The sequence below is a fragment of the Hakea prostrata genome, chromosome 4, assembly GCF_041222555.1.
Source record: "Hakea prostrata isolate BN-2017 chromosome 4, UWA_Hpros_2, whole genome shotgun sequence".
Classification (NCBI taxonomy): Eukaryota; Viridiplantae; Streptophyta; class Magnoliopsida; order Proteales; family Proteaceae; genus Hakea; species Hakea prostrata.
In genome coordinates, this window is record NC_142603.1 from 2,227,232 (window position 1) to 2,244,620 (window position 17,389).

A 17,389-nucleotide genomic window follows, 5' to 3' on the forward strand; every position below is an offset into this window, starting at 1 on the left:
ATTTGTAGCTTTTAATAAAAAAAACATGTCTATAAATAAATAGTTTAATTTAATTATATTGCTATAAATTGAGGAAAACAAATTTACCTGACGTCTTATTTTTATACGTTAGGAGTATGTCAATTTACTCAGTATATCAAACTTATCTTTCCAAAAAGATATATAAAAATCATTGAATTAGAGATACATTAAATAACCATAAAAATGACAATAACCACAAATATTTTGATTATCCGTGAAAATTTTATTTGATAATTTATGTTATTCAACCATACATAATGTATTTCTAAAATCAACCAAGCATAATGTATGAACAAAATAGTTAGAAATCAGTAACAAAAAATAAAAAATTAACATAGTACTCTTTATTTTTCAGTAAAACATTAACAAAATACTCTTAAAACACGTGATTAACATTTTAATGAACATCACAATTTTAAAATATTTATTTATTTTTCACTTATTTCACTATTTTACATTATAGTTTGAAACTTATATTTGCCATCACAATATATTCATTGGCCTTATAACTTTAGGGTTGCAATGCAAATTTGCAATGGACCCAAGGCCTCAAGTGGTAATTAACGTCGTGAAGGTGATAAAAATGGTAATTAACTTCACTGATGCCTTCATCGTTATCTGTCTCTTTAGTGGTGGGGACGGTTCAGAAACACCGTCAGATGGGGCCGGATCAATATCGTCGATCTTTGTAATCTGGTATCGGACGGTGATCAGAAGTCTAGCGTAACGTGAACCGACAACGATCCGTTTCGGAAAAATAATAAAATTAACACCGCGTTCTTCCTGATGAGATATTATAACCACGATATCTGCAAGTGACTGTTTATTAATGGCTTCATTGCTTTCTGTGTTGTCCTTATTAACCTTTTTACTGTTTCTACTTGCTCTGGTTCACTCTCAAATCTGAATCTAGTTTCTCAAAGTTGCTTCAAAGGTTTCTAATCTCTCCGCCTCTCTTCAATCTCTCTATCCCAGAAGCAGAACCGAAATGGGTTCTGTTTCTCTGAAGATTGGAGATGGGACTGCCAGATTCAGAAGAGCTACTCTTTGTTCTTCAGCTCTCAATCTTGTTATGCTTTTCTCTGTTCTCACCACCAATCTTTTCGCTCTCTACGCTTTCACTTCGTCCCCCAAAACCCAGACGCTCCACCATACTCACAAGAACATCTCTCTTATCTCAGAACATGTGTCAATCATCCTCAGAGAGATCGAATCATCCCAGAAAAAGCTTGCCCGGATGGAGAAAGAGCTCCTTGGTTACCAGAACATCGACGTCTCAAGACCCAACCTCGCTAGTGAGCTGAAGCTATTCTTACAGCCTCACCCACTTCCTCTCGGCAAAGATTCCAAGAGTGGGATCACTGAAATGGTCTCTTCCGTTGGCCATTCCTGTGAGAAATCCACTGAACTGTTGTCTCAGTACATGAATTACAAGGTTGGTGGAGCTTGCCCTGATGATTTGAGCCTTGCGCAGAAGCTGATTTCGAGGGGTTGCGAGCCATTGCCTAGGAGAAGGTGTTTTGCCAAGGCCATCCCTAAGGTGGGTATTCTTCCATTTCCACTTTCTCTCTGGAAACCTGTAAGTGACAAGATTGTCAGCTGGAGTGGACTAGGTTGCAAGAATTTTGACTGCTTGAAAGCAAAGAAGGTTGGTCGAGGTTGCGTGGGTTGTTTTGATGTGGTTAATGGAACTGAAAAATATAGGTTTATTAAAGCCAGGAGTAAGAACGATTTTCTTGTTGATGATGTCTTGGAGCTGGGGAATGGGGGAATAAGAATAGGGCTTGATCTCGGTGGTGGGTCTGGCAGCTTTGCTGCTAGAATGGCTGAGAGGAAAGTGACAGTGGTGACAGCGGCATTGGATGTTGAAGCCCCATTCAACGAGTTCATAGCTGCAAGAGGGCTTTTCCCTTTGTTCTTAAGTTTGGATCAGAGGTTCCCATTTCATGACAATGTCTTTGATCTGGTTCACGCAGTGAATTCTTTGGGCGATGGGGGTCATCCAGAGAAAATGGAGTTCCTGATGTTTGATATAGATCGGATTTTGAGGGTTGGGGGCTTCTTTTGGTTGGACAACTTCTACTGTTCGGATGAGGAGCGGAAAAAGACCCTAATGAGATTGATTGAGAGATTTGGGTACAAGAAGTTGAAGTGGATTGTAGGCGAGAAGGTTGATGCTGCGACCGGAAAGCCCCTGGTTTACTTGTCTGCAATTCTGCAGAAACCAGTAAGAGTATGATGACCAAGAGATTTGTGTTTTACATGGCGTGGGCAGAGGTATGGATGCACAAACAATTTGTGTTGATTCGTTGCTATCAAATCTGCAAGAAATTTATTCTCTATCTGAAATAAGTTAAGCCTTTGTTGTTTATTTTCCTGGCTGTGAATTGGCAGTAGAGGGAGGATAACCTGTAATTTAAGGTCTATTGGCAGGAATAGTACTTCTTAAGTAGGACAATGGGATGGTTTTGTACCAATTTTCTATTTCAGTAGAAAGATGAATCGGTGTAATAGATGCTTCCTGGAATATGGACTTTCCCTCATACAATTATTAAGTCTTTAAAATTTCGTGGTCTTATTTTGCAAGAAGAAAGAGAAGTAAAAATCATTTTTTAAACTGTTGAATACTTGAAATGACAAATTGATCAACTGGGACCAAACAAAGACTGCTTAAGTCTACTTGAACTGCATTGATTTGTTCCAATAGATTTTGTGCATGATCAATTGTACTCCGTTGCTTATAAGATGTGTTTCTTCTATTTTGGAATTGCATTCTATACTTTGGTAAATGGTTCATTCAGTTTCTTTTTTGGAAATATCAGAAGGGTTGTAACTGTTTTTTAGTTTTTTTCATCCAAAGCTTAAGAGCAGAATCTTCTTTACTATTAAGTGGTTGCATGTTCTTGTATCTGAATATCACTTTGTCCAACCATATTATTCACTATTTGCTGTTCTATATGATTCACCATCCATTGGGTTCCCACCTCTTGTTTGACATGTTTTATTTTATATGTGATGTTGTGGATATGTTACATCACATTGTGGAAGATGAACAATAAAATAAAGATTTGAGAAACCATGTTTCCTGTTCATGCAAGCACCAGTTATTGGTACATATCATATTTATATTGAGAGTGCTTTATTTGACATCATTTAATCCAGAAAGGGAAGTTCATTTCTTCCTCTAGATGTCAAACTTTGGTTTTCACTGAATCTCACTAAGTGTGTTATTGAAGAACATAGTGCGATCATGCATATGCCCTCTTAACCTGACTACATGTTCATGTCTTTATGATTAGAACTTATGGATCCAATTGTTAGCTTTCCCACTCAATTGACTATTAAATTTTTCTTGGGATGTAGCTTTCTATAATTGTGCGATTGTTCAAGTAACAGAAGTTAGTTTTCATAATGTGATATACCAAGGTTGTGAAGTTCAGATTATCATTGCATCATTCTTCACCATGCCCCTACCTCCCAAGACATTAGATGTACAGTTATAGGATTGTCTCAATCAAAGTGGAGATCTGATGACTTGGTTTGGCAGGGGGAAGGCAATTTATCTTGGCTTGTTTGTATTGGTGGCTTGTTTGTAGTGAGTGTAAAACTGAATATGCTCCTCATTCTAATGGCAATTTTATCTTCACCCCTATTCTCCCTTTTTTTTCAGTCCCTTCTTACTGCTTTTTCGTTTCTTTCTGGGAGCTGGAAAGTTTAACAGAGAACCATCTTGTTAATTCTCTCTAACCCATTCCCAAAGCTTTTCTTTTTTCAAACACTGGAGAAATAAAGGTACCTGCAGGCCTTCTCTTAGGATTTTAAGTCATTCTCCCCAGCCACATTTTTCTTCCTTTGCTTTTGTTTCTGGATCACTTTCCAGAACTATTGATCCAGAAGTATACTTCCTGAAATGGAAGCCCCTCAAGTAGAGTGTCAGTCCCTTGGAAGGGATTTTAGTAAATTCCATCTGGGGAGACGATTGAATTTTCTGATTTTGCTATTCGAGTGATGCTAGTCCTGAATCTTTGGGGCTTACAACCTCCTCTTTCTTTGGGTTGGGGGTGGTAAATAGAAGCCATCATTGATACTTTTAGGTGGCTTTGGGGAGATTTGGAAGCCTCGGTGTCTTGCTAGGCTTTTGAGTTGTGATATGTGAAGTGAATGTCTATTAAGGTTGAGAAAGTAATGAAGGACGCCTCACTTTCGCCTGTAAGAGGTCTCCTTGGATCCCAAAAGTTAGGCAGAAAGTGGGTAGTACTACTTTCCTTTTTCTCTGAAATAAAGAATTTTTGTTCGCTGTCCCATGGTACTTTTCGAACAGTTCTCAGATTAGATATATCTCATTTCAAGATTCAATGGCTATGATCTCGTTTCCCATTTATAAACCCCAAAAAACGGAAAATCTTGTCTCCCCATTCGTTGAATTTTATAAATATCATTTGTCATGACACGAGGAAACAACAAAGATGCCAACTGCCCCATTTGGGCATATAATACAGCAACAATGTAGTCGTAAGATGCAGCATCATACATGAAGGGCAGAATGCATGAGAAAAGATCTTCTCAGGTGTGGCGTATACAATGCTAATGCTGCCATTTCTTTTTTTGGGATTGGAGGTTGTTCCATTTGGATTGGTTTACATGTCTCAACTGCATCTTCAAGATAGTTTTTATATATAAAATTTGTATGCCATTAAGGAGATTCGTGTTGGTTCATTTGTTTTTTTTTTTTTTTTTTTCAAGGGATAAAGATTAGAATTCATAACCTCTTGGGAAAGTTATTTGGGTTTTTTTTTTTTTTTTTTAATTAATAGCTTTTTATAAGGGGCTATTACATGAGGAGGTGGTGAATTACTAAGTGAGCTATCCTTCAATGATAACCATTGTAATGATAACTGTTGGATGCACGCGGTTGAGTCCTCCTTGCGGTAGAGAATTTAATTCCAACTGCTTACTGATCGAAAATTAGGGTTTGTTCTCTGGTAAAAATCAACCCTTATAAATGATGGTCTCAAAAGTTTGAATCTCTTTAAGTCTTTAAGTCTAGTCTATGTATATAATCTCAAATAGACCAAGATCCAATTTCGGCTCATTTCTTGGTGAACATGATCCGCCATAATCTCTTCGATCCCTTCATTTATGTGCCAGAATACTGAGAGAATACTGAGAGATTTGGTAGGGAAGTGGAAGACAGAACCTTTCCTAAGCGAATTGGAAAGAAAAGCTTTTCCCTACCATCTGAAAGATTACAGTGGAAAGAAAAGCTCAAATATTTTCCTTCAAACATACGTAAATTATCTATTCATTGTATATTTCCCCCCAAAAAAATCGATTCTTTGCTTATAACGAGTAATGATTCGAAATTCAGGATAATCGAACAGTTAGTGGATTCCACGTTCCATGCAACAAAGACCATCTCTCTGCCGACATGATAACCAATTTCGATTTATGAAAATAACACTGGTTCTTGCGGGCCTAGAATTTGAAATTGGGACCTTCTCTGTGCTCTGTTTGATTGATCTGCCACTGGACGAGCTCTTCAATTGATACAGTAGCCAATGCTGTTGGTCAGAAAGGGATTTTAGATTCGGAAAGCCTAAAACAGGATAAAGATTTCATTTAGATACTAAAGGTTGGAGTTTGGCGATACATTCCCCAGTGGATCCCAAATGAAGTTAAAACATCTGATTCAACCAGCCATAGAAAGATTATGCTTTAGCAATAGAAAGAGATCTATACCAAATTTTATCTGAAACCCAATTTCTCTGCATTCAACCCAGAAATGGCAGCCAGTACCAAGGCCATTTCGAAAGGCAAAACATTCCCTGGATAGAATGCTTTCATACCAATGATTCTATAGGGAAGCTTTAGATATGAATGGAACGAATTTCTTAAAAAAAATGCACAAGTAAGCCCACAAGAGAAGATGAAATTCACTGTGGTCCATTTGTAAATCTAACCGGAAGGATTTCCAGCAGGAACGGATGAACTGACCAAGTAATAAGAAGTTATATACTGCTGTAAAATGCACCCATGAAAGGAAGCTGTAGGCTCAGGCAAATATCTGCTTGCATCCAAAATAGCGCTTCATACTTAATTTGTCTTCTGGGTTGAAGTGATTGATGTCAGCGAATTTACTGCACCGACGATATTGGCGAGTCGAGGACAGAGGTCTCGGTTATAGGACCTTCAATGTATCAGATCATTATCTGAAACCCTAAAGCCAGCTCCATTAAGCTTCATAATAGGCATAGAGAAGACAGAAAGCTCCATCAAGATTTAGAGAATGATGAAGTCTAGATATTTTCATCTAATAATTTTCAGGAAGAATCAAATCAAAAGAAAGTGTACCCCATTCTGAGATCCCCACACTGCAGGTTGCAATGTACCCGACCAATCTTTCTCAGTTTTTTCTTAGTTGACTGATGCTGCCATGGTTACCAGTACATTCAATGCTAACACAGTAAAAGCACCCTTGCATACATGACAAATCCCTACTCTAAAACAAAAACATGAGAGACTATTGTCAAATTACATGGTACAGTTAAGTTCTTCCAGCTGCTGCCAGACTGCTTGTGCCATTAGGAGATGAAAACATATTATCTTCCAAGATGTTCAAGACAAAATATCTAAATTTGAGTTGATCTCGAACCAAATGGTCGTGGTCACACTAGAGAGGGCTAGTGTCCATCAGATATCCGGGTGTCAACTAGTGTACCTCTTATCCGTAAAAGAATTAAGCAGAGGAATTCCATGCATGGCCAGCATTTGATACATGATCTTTCGTTCCCTCAACTACACTGTTGCTGATAATTTGCATTCCCTCCTCACTCATCTGCTGAACTTCAGATGGAGATAGAATTCTGATGCAGCGAACACAAGTCACAAATTCCCTGCACATGTAAGAATGTTAAATTGACACAAGGTTTTGTGAGACCAACATTGCAAACAAAGGAAATTTTGGCAGTTACAATCTTCCCCTATGGAACGACTAAAAAGAATATTATGCATGAACATCTAAAGCATAAATGGATGTATTGACCAGCTGCTACTCATTTTGGCAGTCAACCGTGTGCACCATTACATTAGGATAAGAAAGAGGTGACTTACTCCCATGGGTCATCTCCTACTAGAAGAACATCATTTTCGTAGTCCACATAAACCAGTTTCCACCCAGAGCCTCTTGGATCATTGAGCAGCCCCTCGAGTCCAAACATACAGGCAATTGCATTCCGTAATTCATCATAATTATTAAAGCTTGCAACATCAATAGATCTCCCAACAGAACCTAGTTTCTGGACCTGTGACATCAAATCGTTTCATATGTCACAAAGTCACTGAAAATTGCCTTTCATGAGAAGCGGAATAACATAATCAGTCTAACTGTGCTGCACAGGTAGTAGAATTGCATGGCAATTGATCCCAACAGTCTTGAAAGCTAGTTAGAGAAAATAACCAACCAGATGATGCTTACCCTCCAGTACATCACATTTCTGATTTTTCTTTACAACTTATTCCATAAACAAAAATACTACCGGGAGTACTCAGAAGATATTCCATTAGTCAAAATTTATTCACATATACTTCTAAAAGCATATCAAATCTTGATGAATTCCTATTAAATTTCACAGAAAAATATATCCTCTATAGAGGACAAACATATGGCATGAGATTTGATGAAGCTCCAAGAAGATGAAACCTGACTAAAACATTCCACTCAAAATATTTCAAGACCCCAAAAGAGGTTTATAGCATACCTTTGTATATGTTCGCAGAGGTTGAGATACTTGTTGCCATGAAGTTTTCTGCAAGAGACTACTCTCATCAAAATCCACATTGCTTGAAGATGTTCCCCCAGAATTGTCCGGGAACTCTTGGAAAGAAAATCCCTGAGACTCTGTGAAGCTTCCTGAGGTTATTTGAGACTGAACATCTTGACTTGCAGTGAAGTTACCGACCAAGCAGTCAGAAGGATTCTGCAAAGCAGTCTCACTCAAGGTACCAAATCCCTTCGAGACATTTGTCACCGAAGGATCAACCACAGTGCTTTCATCGTTGCTTACATCCAAATGAAGACCACCATATATATCACTATGGTTGTTACTTCCCTCAGACAGATTTCTCAATCCACATGAATTAGATGCACTAAGAACAGCAGTTGAGTCTAGTTGATGACATGGAGCAAGTTGAACTGCTTGCGGTAGACACTTTAGGTAATTCAACTGAGGATTCCACATCTCCTGGCTCAGTGCTGGCAGGCTTGGGTTAACTGCTTCCGGGTACATCAATGATGTATCTTGAGTAGTACCTGATAAGGGTCCCGGTGATTTCAGGCTCCCAGTAAGTGGTTGGAAATGATAAGATTGCAATGTCCAATCATCAGCATCCAAGTACTGTGATGAGAGGTTACTAGGGTACGGAAGTAAACCATTTTGGTTTACATCTGACTGAAGTGCATCAGTTTGAACTGGTAAACCAGTATTTGGACATTGCTGCTGAGGATAGCGCATGCCAGCCTGAAACTGCAACATCCCCTGGTTCAAGATTAATAACTCATTCACAAGATTCTGTTGGTTCAAGGGACCTCTACTCATTCTGTCTTCACTACAGCTTCCAAAGGAAGGCAATTGGCTGAGGTGGTCCATTGCAGCCATAGGTGGTGTTGTTTCCACCACCCCAACATTTGTTTGAGTTGCCAATTGCTTTTCTGACTTATTTGGAAGTTGCACATTTTCACGTATAAATGCTTGTAATGCTGAATTTGAATCTATGGTGCACGGCAGGTCTTGGCAACGAGGAGGATTCTGATTCTCCACCAGACTCTGATCTGAATGAGGAAATTGAGGCTTCTGTTGGACTGATGTATGTTTTAGTGTGTCTGCCTCAGGTAAAGGAGTTGCCTTTGTCACAGAGACTGGCTCAGCACAAGACAAGGAGCAAATTGGACTAACATTTTGTGGTCTGAGAAGCATCTTCACCAGCTGTTCTGAACTAGTCATTGGAGATCGGATATCTCCAAAAACATTTCCTGGTACCCGCAAGGACTGCATTTTCATTAGACTCCCCCATTCCATTTCAGCCCCTGATAAGTGGTAACACAGCAACACAGTCATCCTAAAATCCAATTAGCTCATATACAGAATATAATGATGGACTTACCCACATATCCAGTGTGTAAAGGTCGCTTGAGACCAGAAGTAAGTGATGGAAAAATGAAAAGACTTTCAGAGGTCTCAATTTCCCATAAACTAACCCGGTTAGGCAATTCACCAGATCCAGCTTCATCCCATTCGACCTGACTTGGGACAAAAAAACAACAGTCAAGCAACTAGTACAACCAAAATCTTTTCAGAATTAATGATCTCATCAAACTTTAACTTTATTTAAAAGGAACAGAATCAAATTTATTACCTGAAGATTTTTCCACTTTGAACCAGGCCACCTTAGGGGGTCCAAGTCACTGACACCAACAACCGTGCCCATGTATCTGAGTGTAATTGAGAATATGTTAATCCTAGTAATCATGAATTCAAATTAATTGGCATGTATACAGCATCACAAGATTGACATCCTGACATTGTCAGAAACAAGATACTGCTGCTGCCTCAGAACTGCACCAACATCTCTTTATTGTGGTAATTTGAAGCTACTTTTTCCTGGTTTGGCAAACTGAAGTTTTTTTGGGATGGGGGTGTTAACTAATGTTAATAGAAATATCTTCCTAAATTGGGGATTTCAGATGGTTACCTGCGCTTACCCGAATCTTCTGTCTCAAACATCATACCAAATCTCATGCCAACTGAGACCCTGCTACCATATAGAGACTTTTGAAACTTGGCCAAAGGAATGACAAACTGTGAAGGACACGCCCTATATGGACACATGAAAAATATCATATAAATAATATAGGCGGGCCCAAATGTTGTCTCTTGACAGGGATCTCATCAAAAGAAGAAACAGCATAGGATACCTAGGGTTGTAGAAAATGGTGAAGAGGCTTCGATTAGAAGCAGCATGAGCTGCAGCTGCCAGGACTCCAATGTGCATGCTATCAGCCGAAAGTACTGATGATGGCATCGCAGTTTGCTGACGGTTTGCACGCCTCACACCCAGCAATAACTGTGACTTCTCATCCCTTTAACAAGAAGGAATATTTTTAGTGAGGTAATAGAGAATAGTCATCATAAATATTATGAATGTCCTTGAGTGATTTTTATCAACACCCACAAGTATATCCAAGTAGAACTAACGAGGCTCAATGAAGTGAAATACCACAAACACTATACCAAGCCAAAGTAGATACATCCTCTCACCAACAGATATCGGCAAAATAGAAAGCTACAGACAGAAAGAACTGCATTTCATTTTCCAAATACAAAGCCATGGATACAGATCAATGATTCCAATTCCTTAGGGGCAAGTTTCCTGTACAACTTGGTCTAATATAGGGATTCAATACATTTCCCACCTGAAAAAAGATAAATAAATAGAACACTGCAAAACACATACATGCAACAAAGCACAAGGTTTACTTGTATAACTTGTTCCTGAATATGAGGACTTAATATGTTCAACCCCGGCACAACCGCACACCCCCCCCCCCTCTCCAAAAAAAAAAGAAAGAAAGAAGAAGAAAACAAAATAAATAGAATGGGTAACATGCACATATACAACAAACATAAGGTACAAAGCAAAACATTCATTTCTAAAGAGCTAACCATGGGAAGTGAAACCATCACAGTTCTTTCATTTACTAATTTATTTTCTTTTGGAATCGTCAATGTCACAATGAAAATTACATTATTGAATGCAATTAGCCACTTCTGAAAGCTGAAAAATAAGAAGTCAAACTATATCGCTAAAAGCAATGACTAGCAAACAATGAAGTAAATACTCCGAGTATCCACACTGAGGCATCAAAAGGTCCTTTTCATAAATGTTCCAACTTTAGTGTCAGAATCCATCAGTTCAATGGACATGGAAAGTAGACAATCTTTCAACTCACAAAAATCATTCAAAAACATACCTTATAAATAGAACAGAATCACCTGCTCTAAGCCTTTTAGCGCCCACAAACAAACTCCAACCAGTGGTCAAAAGATGTCGCTTTGGCTGCCCTACATTATAAAAGAAAAAGTAGAAGAGAAAAGAAGCTGAACATATTAAAAAGATGAATTACTGCAACATTAGAATATGAACTGTCTACTAAATGTCTGTGGTTTAATGGCAAAACTCAAGCCATGCACTTATGTCTTCTCATTGATGAACAATTATTATCTTCTAAGTTCATCCAGAAAAAAATTATAATCTTTCAAAACTAAATAGCAGAGAATTACTTAATGGATATCCCAAGCATACTCACCACGGTATATGTGCCGAAACGTCCATGTATTATCATGCAAATCTCGAACAACTAGCTCCTGAGTAGGAGGTTGCATTGAATAGTCCTGAGTAGATAAAAATGATGAGATAAAGTAGGCTGCTCCAACCATCATAGTTATAATTGCAAGAGTTCAGTATTCAGCATGGTAGAACCCTCACCAACGGTGGGAAGAGTTTTTCCGCTGCTCTGCGGGGAACTGAGAAGCCACCATGTGTGCTTGTATCGCTTGCAGTCAGAGTCTTGCAGAAGAACTCAGTTGGATGCTTGCTTGGTTTTAATCCAATATCAGGAATGGTAAGAACATCCTTTTCCTGACCAAATAAGAATTGCATAAAAAAAAAAAAATCAACACCATTAGATAAAATGTCTTGATTCATCCAGATGTAAACAATGAGAAATGCAGCATATCAGAGAAAAATCTCAATTTTGAATAAGAAAAGGATTTGGCTTACAGAGTCGACTGGCTGAAGACTCATTTGTGCATATATCTCATCGGTTTCTTTGTCTGCCTGCCAAATTATTTTACAAAGGCAATAAATGAGATATTTTCAGAAGCATATGATAAGACTGATAAATGTAAAAGTAAAACAGAAGATTCAAAAGAGGAAAGAAGAGGTATGTATGGTATCATAAGCATACATGTAATGTGACATTGTGAACCTGGCACAGCAACTGGGATTGAAGATTTGGGTAATTTGGGATATGTGAGCTGACTGTAATTTTAGTTGATACTGCCACCTATTTGGGGGGGAGAAGAAAAACCAGTTAACTGGAAGTAGAAAAAGGGTCACAGAATGATATAAGAAATTTACAATGTACTTCACAAAATTATATCTGAAGATAAATAATAAAAAGTGAATTACAAAATACCATATTCATTAACAGAAGTAAAGATTATATCATCACCAGTTGTGCATGATATTCCTTATGTTATTTCATTGGACGAAGTGGACTCGATAAATTATAAGATACACCTCCAGAAGCATGCATTGGTCCAGAAGATCATAGCAATGAAGCATAATGCCAGAAATTATTATAAAGTAGCTGTTTAGTCATTGTTCAGCTTTTATATCAGTAAGAAGCAAATTTGATTCTCTAGGAAAAACATCAGAGAGATAAAGACACGGAGTCATTCACTGCAAAAAGGAAAGCTACCGTACATGTACATTCTTGGAAAATTGGTACACCTATAGTTGTTTGTAGGTAATTAAATAAAAGAGAAATATAAATTTCAATGAGACAAAGGCATATCCCTGCCGGGTGGATTTTAAGGTTTGGACTAGTCAAACAGTTGACATTCTAGTAGTAAACTGGCGTTTATGACCTTGACATTCAATGAAATTCTTCCACTTGTAATTCCAGTAAACAGTTCCCCAGTAGGGAGAAAGGTACTACAGTTCTTGGTTAGCATTTCCATGATGAATCAAATACAGCTCACACATATCCAATCCATACATATTTTTTTCCAGTGTCGTACAAAATAAAGTCATCTCCAACAACTTTGTTACAGTCGCTTCCTTCAATCTGAAAATTCATATGGGCATCTTTGATCTACTTGCCTGTTTACTCTTTGGTGGAACTAAATATGCCCATCTATCAGCTATAGATCGTGTTATCTTCTGATCTCCATCAGCTAACTTCCCACACTCAAAGAATTCTTGACTGAGATAACTCTTCTTGAACACATCAAAATGTTGGCTCTTCTAGTTAAAACTGAAGTATAAGTGTATAATAGTATAACTTATACATGAGCTTTAGTGCAAGTCACAAGAAAATTTTGTACAACTGAAGTATCTTATCAAAATCTTCCATACAACAATAAATTTAAATACGCAAAATTAGCATCAGTCAAATTATTGAGTACAACCAGTTTGTGAGGTTGTGGCAGCATAATCTGCTGCAAGCTAGCTACATACGTACCAAGTAGTTGAATAATCCCCTTTGATTATCCAACAAAAGAGTATTTACTTCCAGATTACTAAGTTAGTAAGAGAGAGTTTCCGACTTGCTATAGGCTATTGAAGAAGAGGCGTGCCCAGTTGGCATGGTACTAATAAAGTTCAAGAATAAACCCAATTCAAATATAGGCATGATGGACTGGCCCAAAGGTGTGAAGCTCACAAGTACGAACCAATGGGTGTATCTAGAACCTCAATCATATAATAGATTTCAGAATAAGAAAACAAAACTAGATGGCATTAGTATTTTTGGCAAGGTATGTTATGTCTAGGTTAGTTGAATCTCCTTCATACATGCGATTTGTCATACTTAGATCAAAGAAGACATGACTAACCCTCACATACCGATAATCATTCAGTTCTCAGTTCAAGAAAAATTGGCAAAAATAGCAAGGAAATAAGTAAATAACATATAAATGGCATTTTGCTAACATAACTTCCTGAAACTGAAAACTGCCACTGATTGTTAAGAAACAGACGATTAATCTAAGCGCCACTGTCAAAATAAGTGAAAGCAAACCTGATCACTATGGCCTTGGGGGAAGTAGTATACGAGGCTGCCGACTAGAGGCAGAGAAACAAGAGGTCCAGCACAAGCGTGCCAAAGCTCAGAGTTTAAATTTTTCCGCACCCCTGAAACCAACAAAACGTGAACCTTTCATCAACAATTTAAGAAAACTAATTGACGAAAGAAAAGAAAAGATCATGTATACACTTCATTGCTTTACAAAAGATTGCCAAGTAAGCAATCTCTGTTCCAAGTCACTAATACAGAATGCAGAGTCCCTACTAAATCAATCTAGGTGTTCCAAGTCAAGGTCCTTGGTTAACTATTTGAATCCCAAGTCCTCCCATTGTCGCATTGAACACACTAAGATAACAAACAACGACTAAGACACCAGGAGTTAAAAAATAATAATAATAACAAAAGAACCACATAAAAATGTATATAGAAGTAACTAACCAGACTGATCTTGAAACTCCTTTAACATCTTCATCTCTTGAAACAGATTCGGTTGTCCATTGACGAACCCACATGCTTTAACCTTCTCATTAATGGATGCCATTCTTAAATTCTGAAGCTTTTGCGAAACTTGAACAACGAATGAGTAGAGCCTATTTTTTACGCCTCAAACATTTCATGCCGAAACCCAGTTACATAAAACCTCTCATTATAGCTCAAGACCCAGTTTCAAAATCCAAACTTAATACAGAAAACCACAGTACAAACGAAAATCATGTCACCAAATCTCATCTTCTGAGAAAGTATAGAACCCAATCCATCACAAAGAAAAACTCTCATTTCCCCTGAATCCCCATAAGAAAAGAAGAAACAAATCCAAACAGACAAAACATGAAGCGCCACACTCAAAATCCAAAAATAGGGAACAAAACCTGAAAAGCTACTGAAATCTAAGTGGGTCTACCCAAAACCCCACAAGAAAAAAGCGAGGTTCTATCAAAGCACGCGGACCGAAGCATGAGTGGTCGGATTATCAAGTGCACCCTTCTTTTTTCATTTTTGCGCAATTACAGCAGAGGTGATTTTGTCCCTGCTGGGTTGCCATTGAAGCACAGATTTGTCCCTTTTACTGTATTATTCTCCTGTTAAAGAAGAAATCTTGAACATATGCTACAGCTATGCGCACCTCTTCTCTCTGTTTATGGCTTATCATTTGCAGCTTTAGACTGGAAGAAAAGGCGAGAGGAAAGCAGGAAAGGACCCAGAAAACACGAAATCAGTACTGGGTAACTCAGGTAGAGCTTCCTTGTGGGTCTATGCTTGTGTGCGCGCGCGAGATAGAAAGAGAGAGATTAGGGATTAGCGTTTAAAAAAAAAGTAGAGAATGTCAAGGTGGTGCACTTTAACACGTGTTTTACGAGGCTTGCAGGGTCTCGGCTTTCTCGGAGCAGAGCTACTGGGTTTTCTACTTTTCTTCTTCTTTTCTTTATCTCTTTTCTGCAAATTCGTCAGTGTTCTCCCTTCTCGGTCTCTCTGCTTCAGTACGATCTTTCCACTGGTCTTCCCTCTCTGCTCACTCGTTCACTCACAGTCACAGCAATGGCAGCTCCTCTCTCTTCTCTCTCTCTCTGTGGGTCGTCCTGACGGCTTTCGCCCGCTTTTACGTATGAAATTTGACCGTTCCAATCGTCATGCGTATGGTTCACGACAAAACAAATGTGAGATTGCACGCTAACATTAAAATCTGGAAAATAAGACAAAGATGAGAGAGAATTGAGACTCTCTAGTCCTACGTGTCAATGTTAGGATTTGATGATTTCGAATTGATAAGGAATAAAAGATGCGGAAAAAATGCGTGTTTTCTTCCTTCTCTGATGTTATACTGCATAAACATGCTTTAATAACCTTTTAAGTTTTACCCAAAAAAAAAAAACCTTTAAGTTAGTGCTTCTACCAAAAAAAAAAAAACCTTTTAAGTTAATGCTTCTTCTTTTTAGTATTTGACTCATTTTCTTAGAGGAGAATTGGCAAGTAATATTTTTTAGATTAAGAGGTGCGGAGTATTTACCCATTGTCTTTACTATTAAAAATTTGACACTTACAAAAAGAATGAGAAGGACAAATTTATCATAGTCGAAAGGGATAGATCAAATTTTCAAATCATCCACATGAGAGATCATAGTTGGAATCCCCTTGGGGTTTAGGGGCGAAGTCCTCTTCTATATTAATTATATAAAAAACTTCTATGAGGATGTAGTCGTTGTGCGCATAAAATGGACCGGATGAACCTTTACAAAAAAAAATTCCAAATCAATGAGAAACAAATGTTGATATTTGATACATAGAAAGAGACTCATAAGAGAAATTTCAATAAATATCTTTAGGAGGGGAAATTTTCAAAATGTGGGAGGAGGATTGTACGTGTGGAAGTCAATAATCCAACTTACTTTAATGAATTCCTAGTACAATATATTAATAATCCAACGTGTAAGTCATCTTAGTGAACCACAAATGTTGAGCCCCCTTAGTACAATATAGTACATGTGGGTCTTAATCAAACAAATATAGTTAGTCGCCGTTAAGTATATTCAAATTTCAAACATGGATGGTTATTTAATACATTGTGTTACTATATATATATATATAATTAAACACTTAATAACCAATTATCTATTTTTAGAACCGTATATTCACACAATTTGGGGGGCATTTTGGTCCCTTCAAGTTTGAAATTTGAATATATTTAACAGCGACTAATGGTGTTAGTCTGATTGGGATCCACATATAATATATTGCATTAAGAAAACCCAACATTGGTTTATAATCCATTAAAGGAACTCACATGTAAAAAACTCTTTTAAGAATTCATTATAGTCAATCCATAATTGAGTTATATTTATGAATGTTAGATTATAGACCACCATATGTCACAATCCTATACACTATAGAGGATGAGAATTGTAGAGGATGTGAACCTCACAGCCGCCTCTTGTAGCTCTGCGTTGGAATATTATATGTGATTTAATTTTATAACTTATTGAACACTCATTGAAATAAGGGTCCGGATCACCTCCCATGGAAGAACAATGTGCTATCCTTTTTATTTGATGTGAAGGAGCTTTGATTTATTAGAGAGGGGAGACTATAGTGAACAAGATGGGAATGAGAAGGAAAGATAGCATTCCTATGTTAACGCTGCCTACTTGGCGATCGAGTCCGTTGATAAATTCGCTTCCCAATGAACATGGGACAAGCAAATACCTGTGAAAATAGCCATGTTGTCCCATACATCATTCAGTATGTGAAAGGGTATCCCTGTGGACTTTGTGAGCATATTAATTAAGGCTTTATTGTCACTCTTTATATGCACATGTGAAAAAGCTAAATTATAGCACAACTGGAGGGATTTTCCAACCTCGTGTTTCTTTATTAAAAGTTTGGAGATAATCTTATTAGCCGAAAATATATGTGCCCTGGATGCTTCTCAAATCTCAATAACATAATAGTGATAAACCCATTATTAATACAAACAAAATAAAATAATAAATAAAAATTTTAGTGACT

The 17,389-nt window shown here is 37.6% G+C and overlaps 2 protein-coding genes across 2 annotated transcripts; one reads left to right on the plus strand and one right to left on the minus strand.

The window, feature by feature from the left end:
• The first annotated feature begins 843 nt into the window (after positions 1-843).
• Positions 844-3,130, plus strand: LOC149017034 (putative methyltransferase At1g29790). Its single transcript, XM_089151335.1, has one exon. It carries the CDS (start codon positions 1,010-1,012, stop codon positions 2,258-2,260), a length of 1,251 nt encoding a protein of 416 aa, XP_089007461.1. The 5' UTR covers positions 844-1,009; the 3' UTR covers positions 2,261-3,130.
• A 2,899-nt stretch (positions 3,131-6,029) lies between these two features.
• LOC149017035 (auxin response factor 5-like) lies at positions 6,030-15,469 on the minus strand. The gene is made up of 14 exons (XM_089151336.1): positions 14,327-15,469; positions 13,883-13,995; positions 12,044-12,142; positions 11,857-11,913; positions 11,563-11,715; positions 11,384-11,468; positions 11,048-11,138; positions 9,992-10,156; positions 9,769-9,891; positions 9,433-9,508; positions 9,181-9,316; positions 7,779-9,103; positions 7,132-7,322; positions 6,030-6,914 (listed from the first exon to the last, which is right to left on the minus strand). Exons 1-14 carry the CDS (start codon positions 14,427-14,429, stop codon positions 6,758-6,760), a joined length of 2,874 nt encoding a protein of 957 aa, XP_089007462.1. The 5' UTR covers positions 14,430-15,469; the 3' UTR covers positions 6,030-6,757.
• Between the last annotated feature and the right edge of the window lie 1,920 nt (positions 15,470-17,389).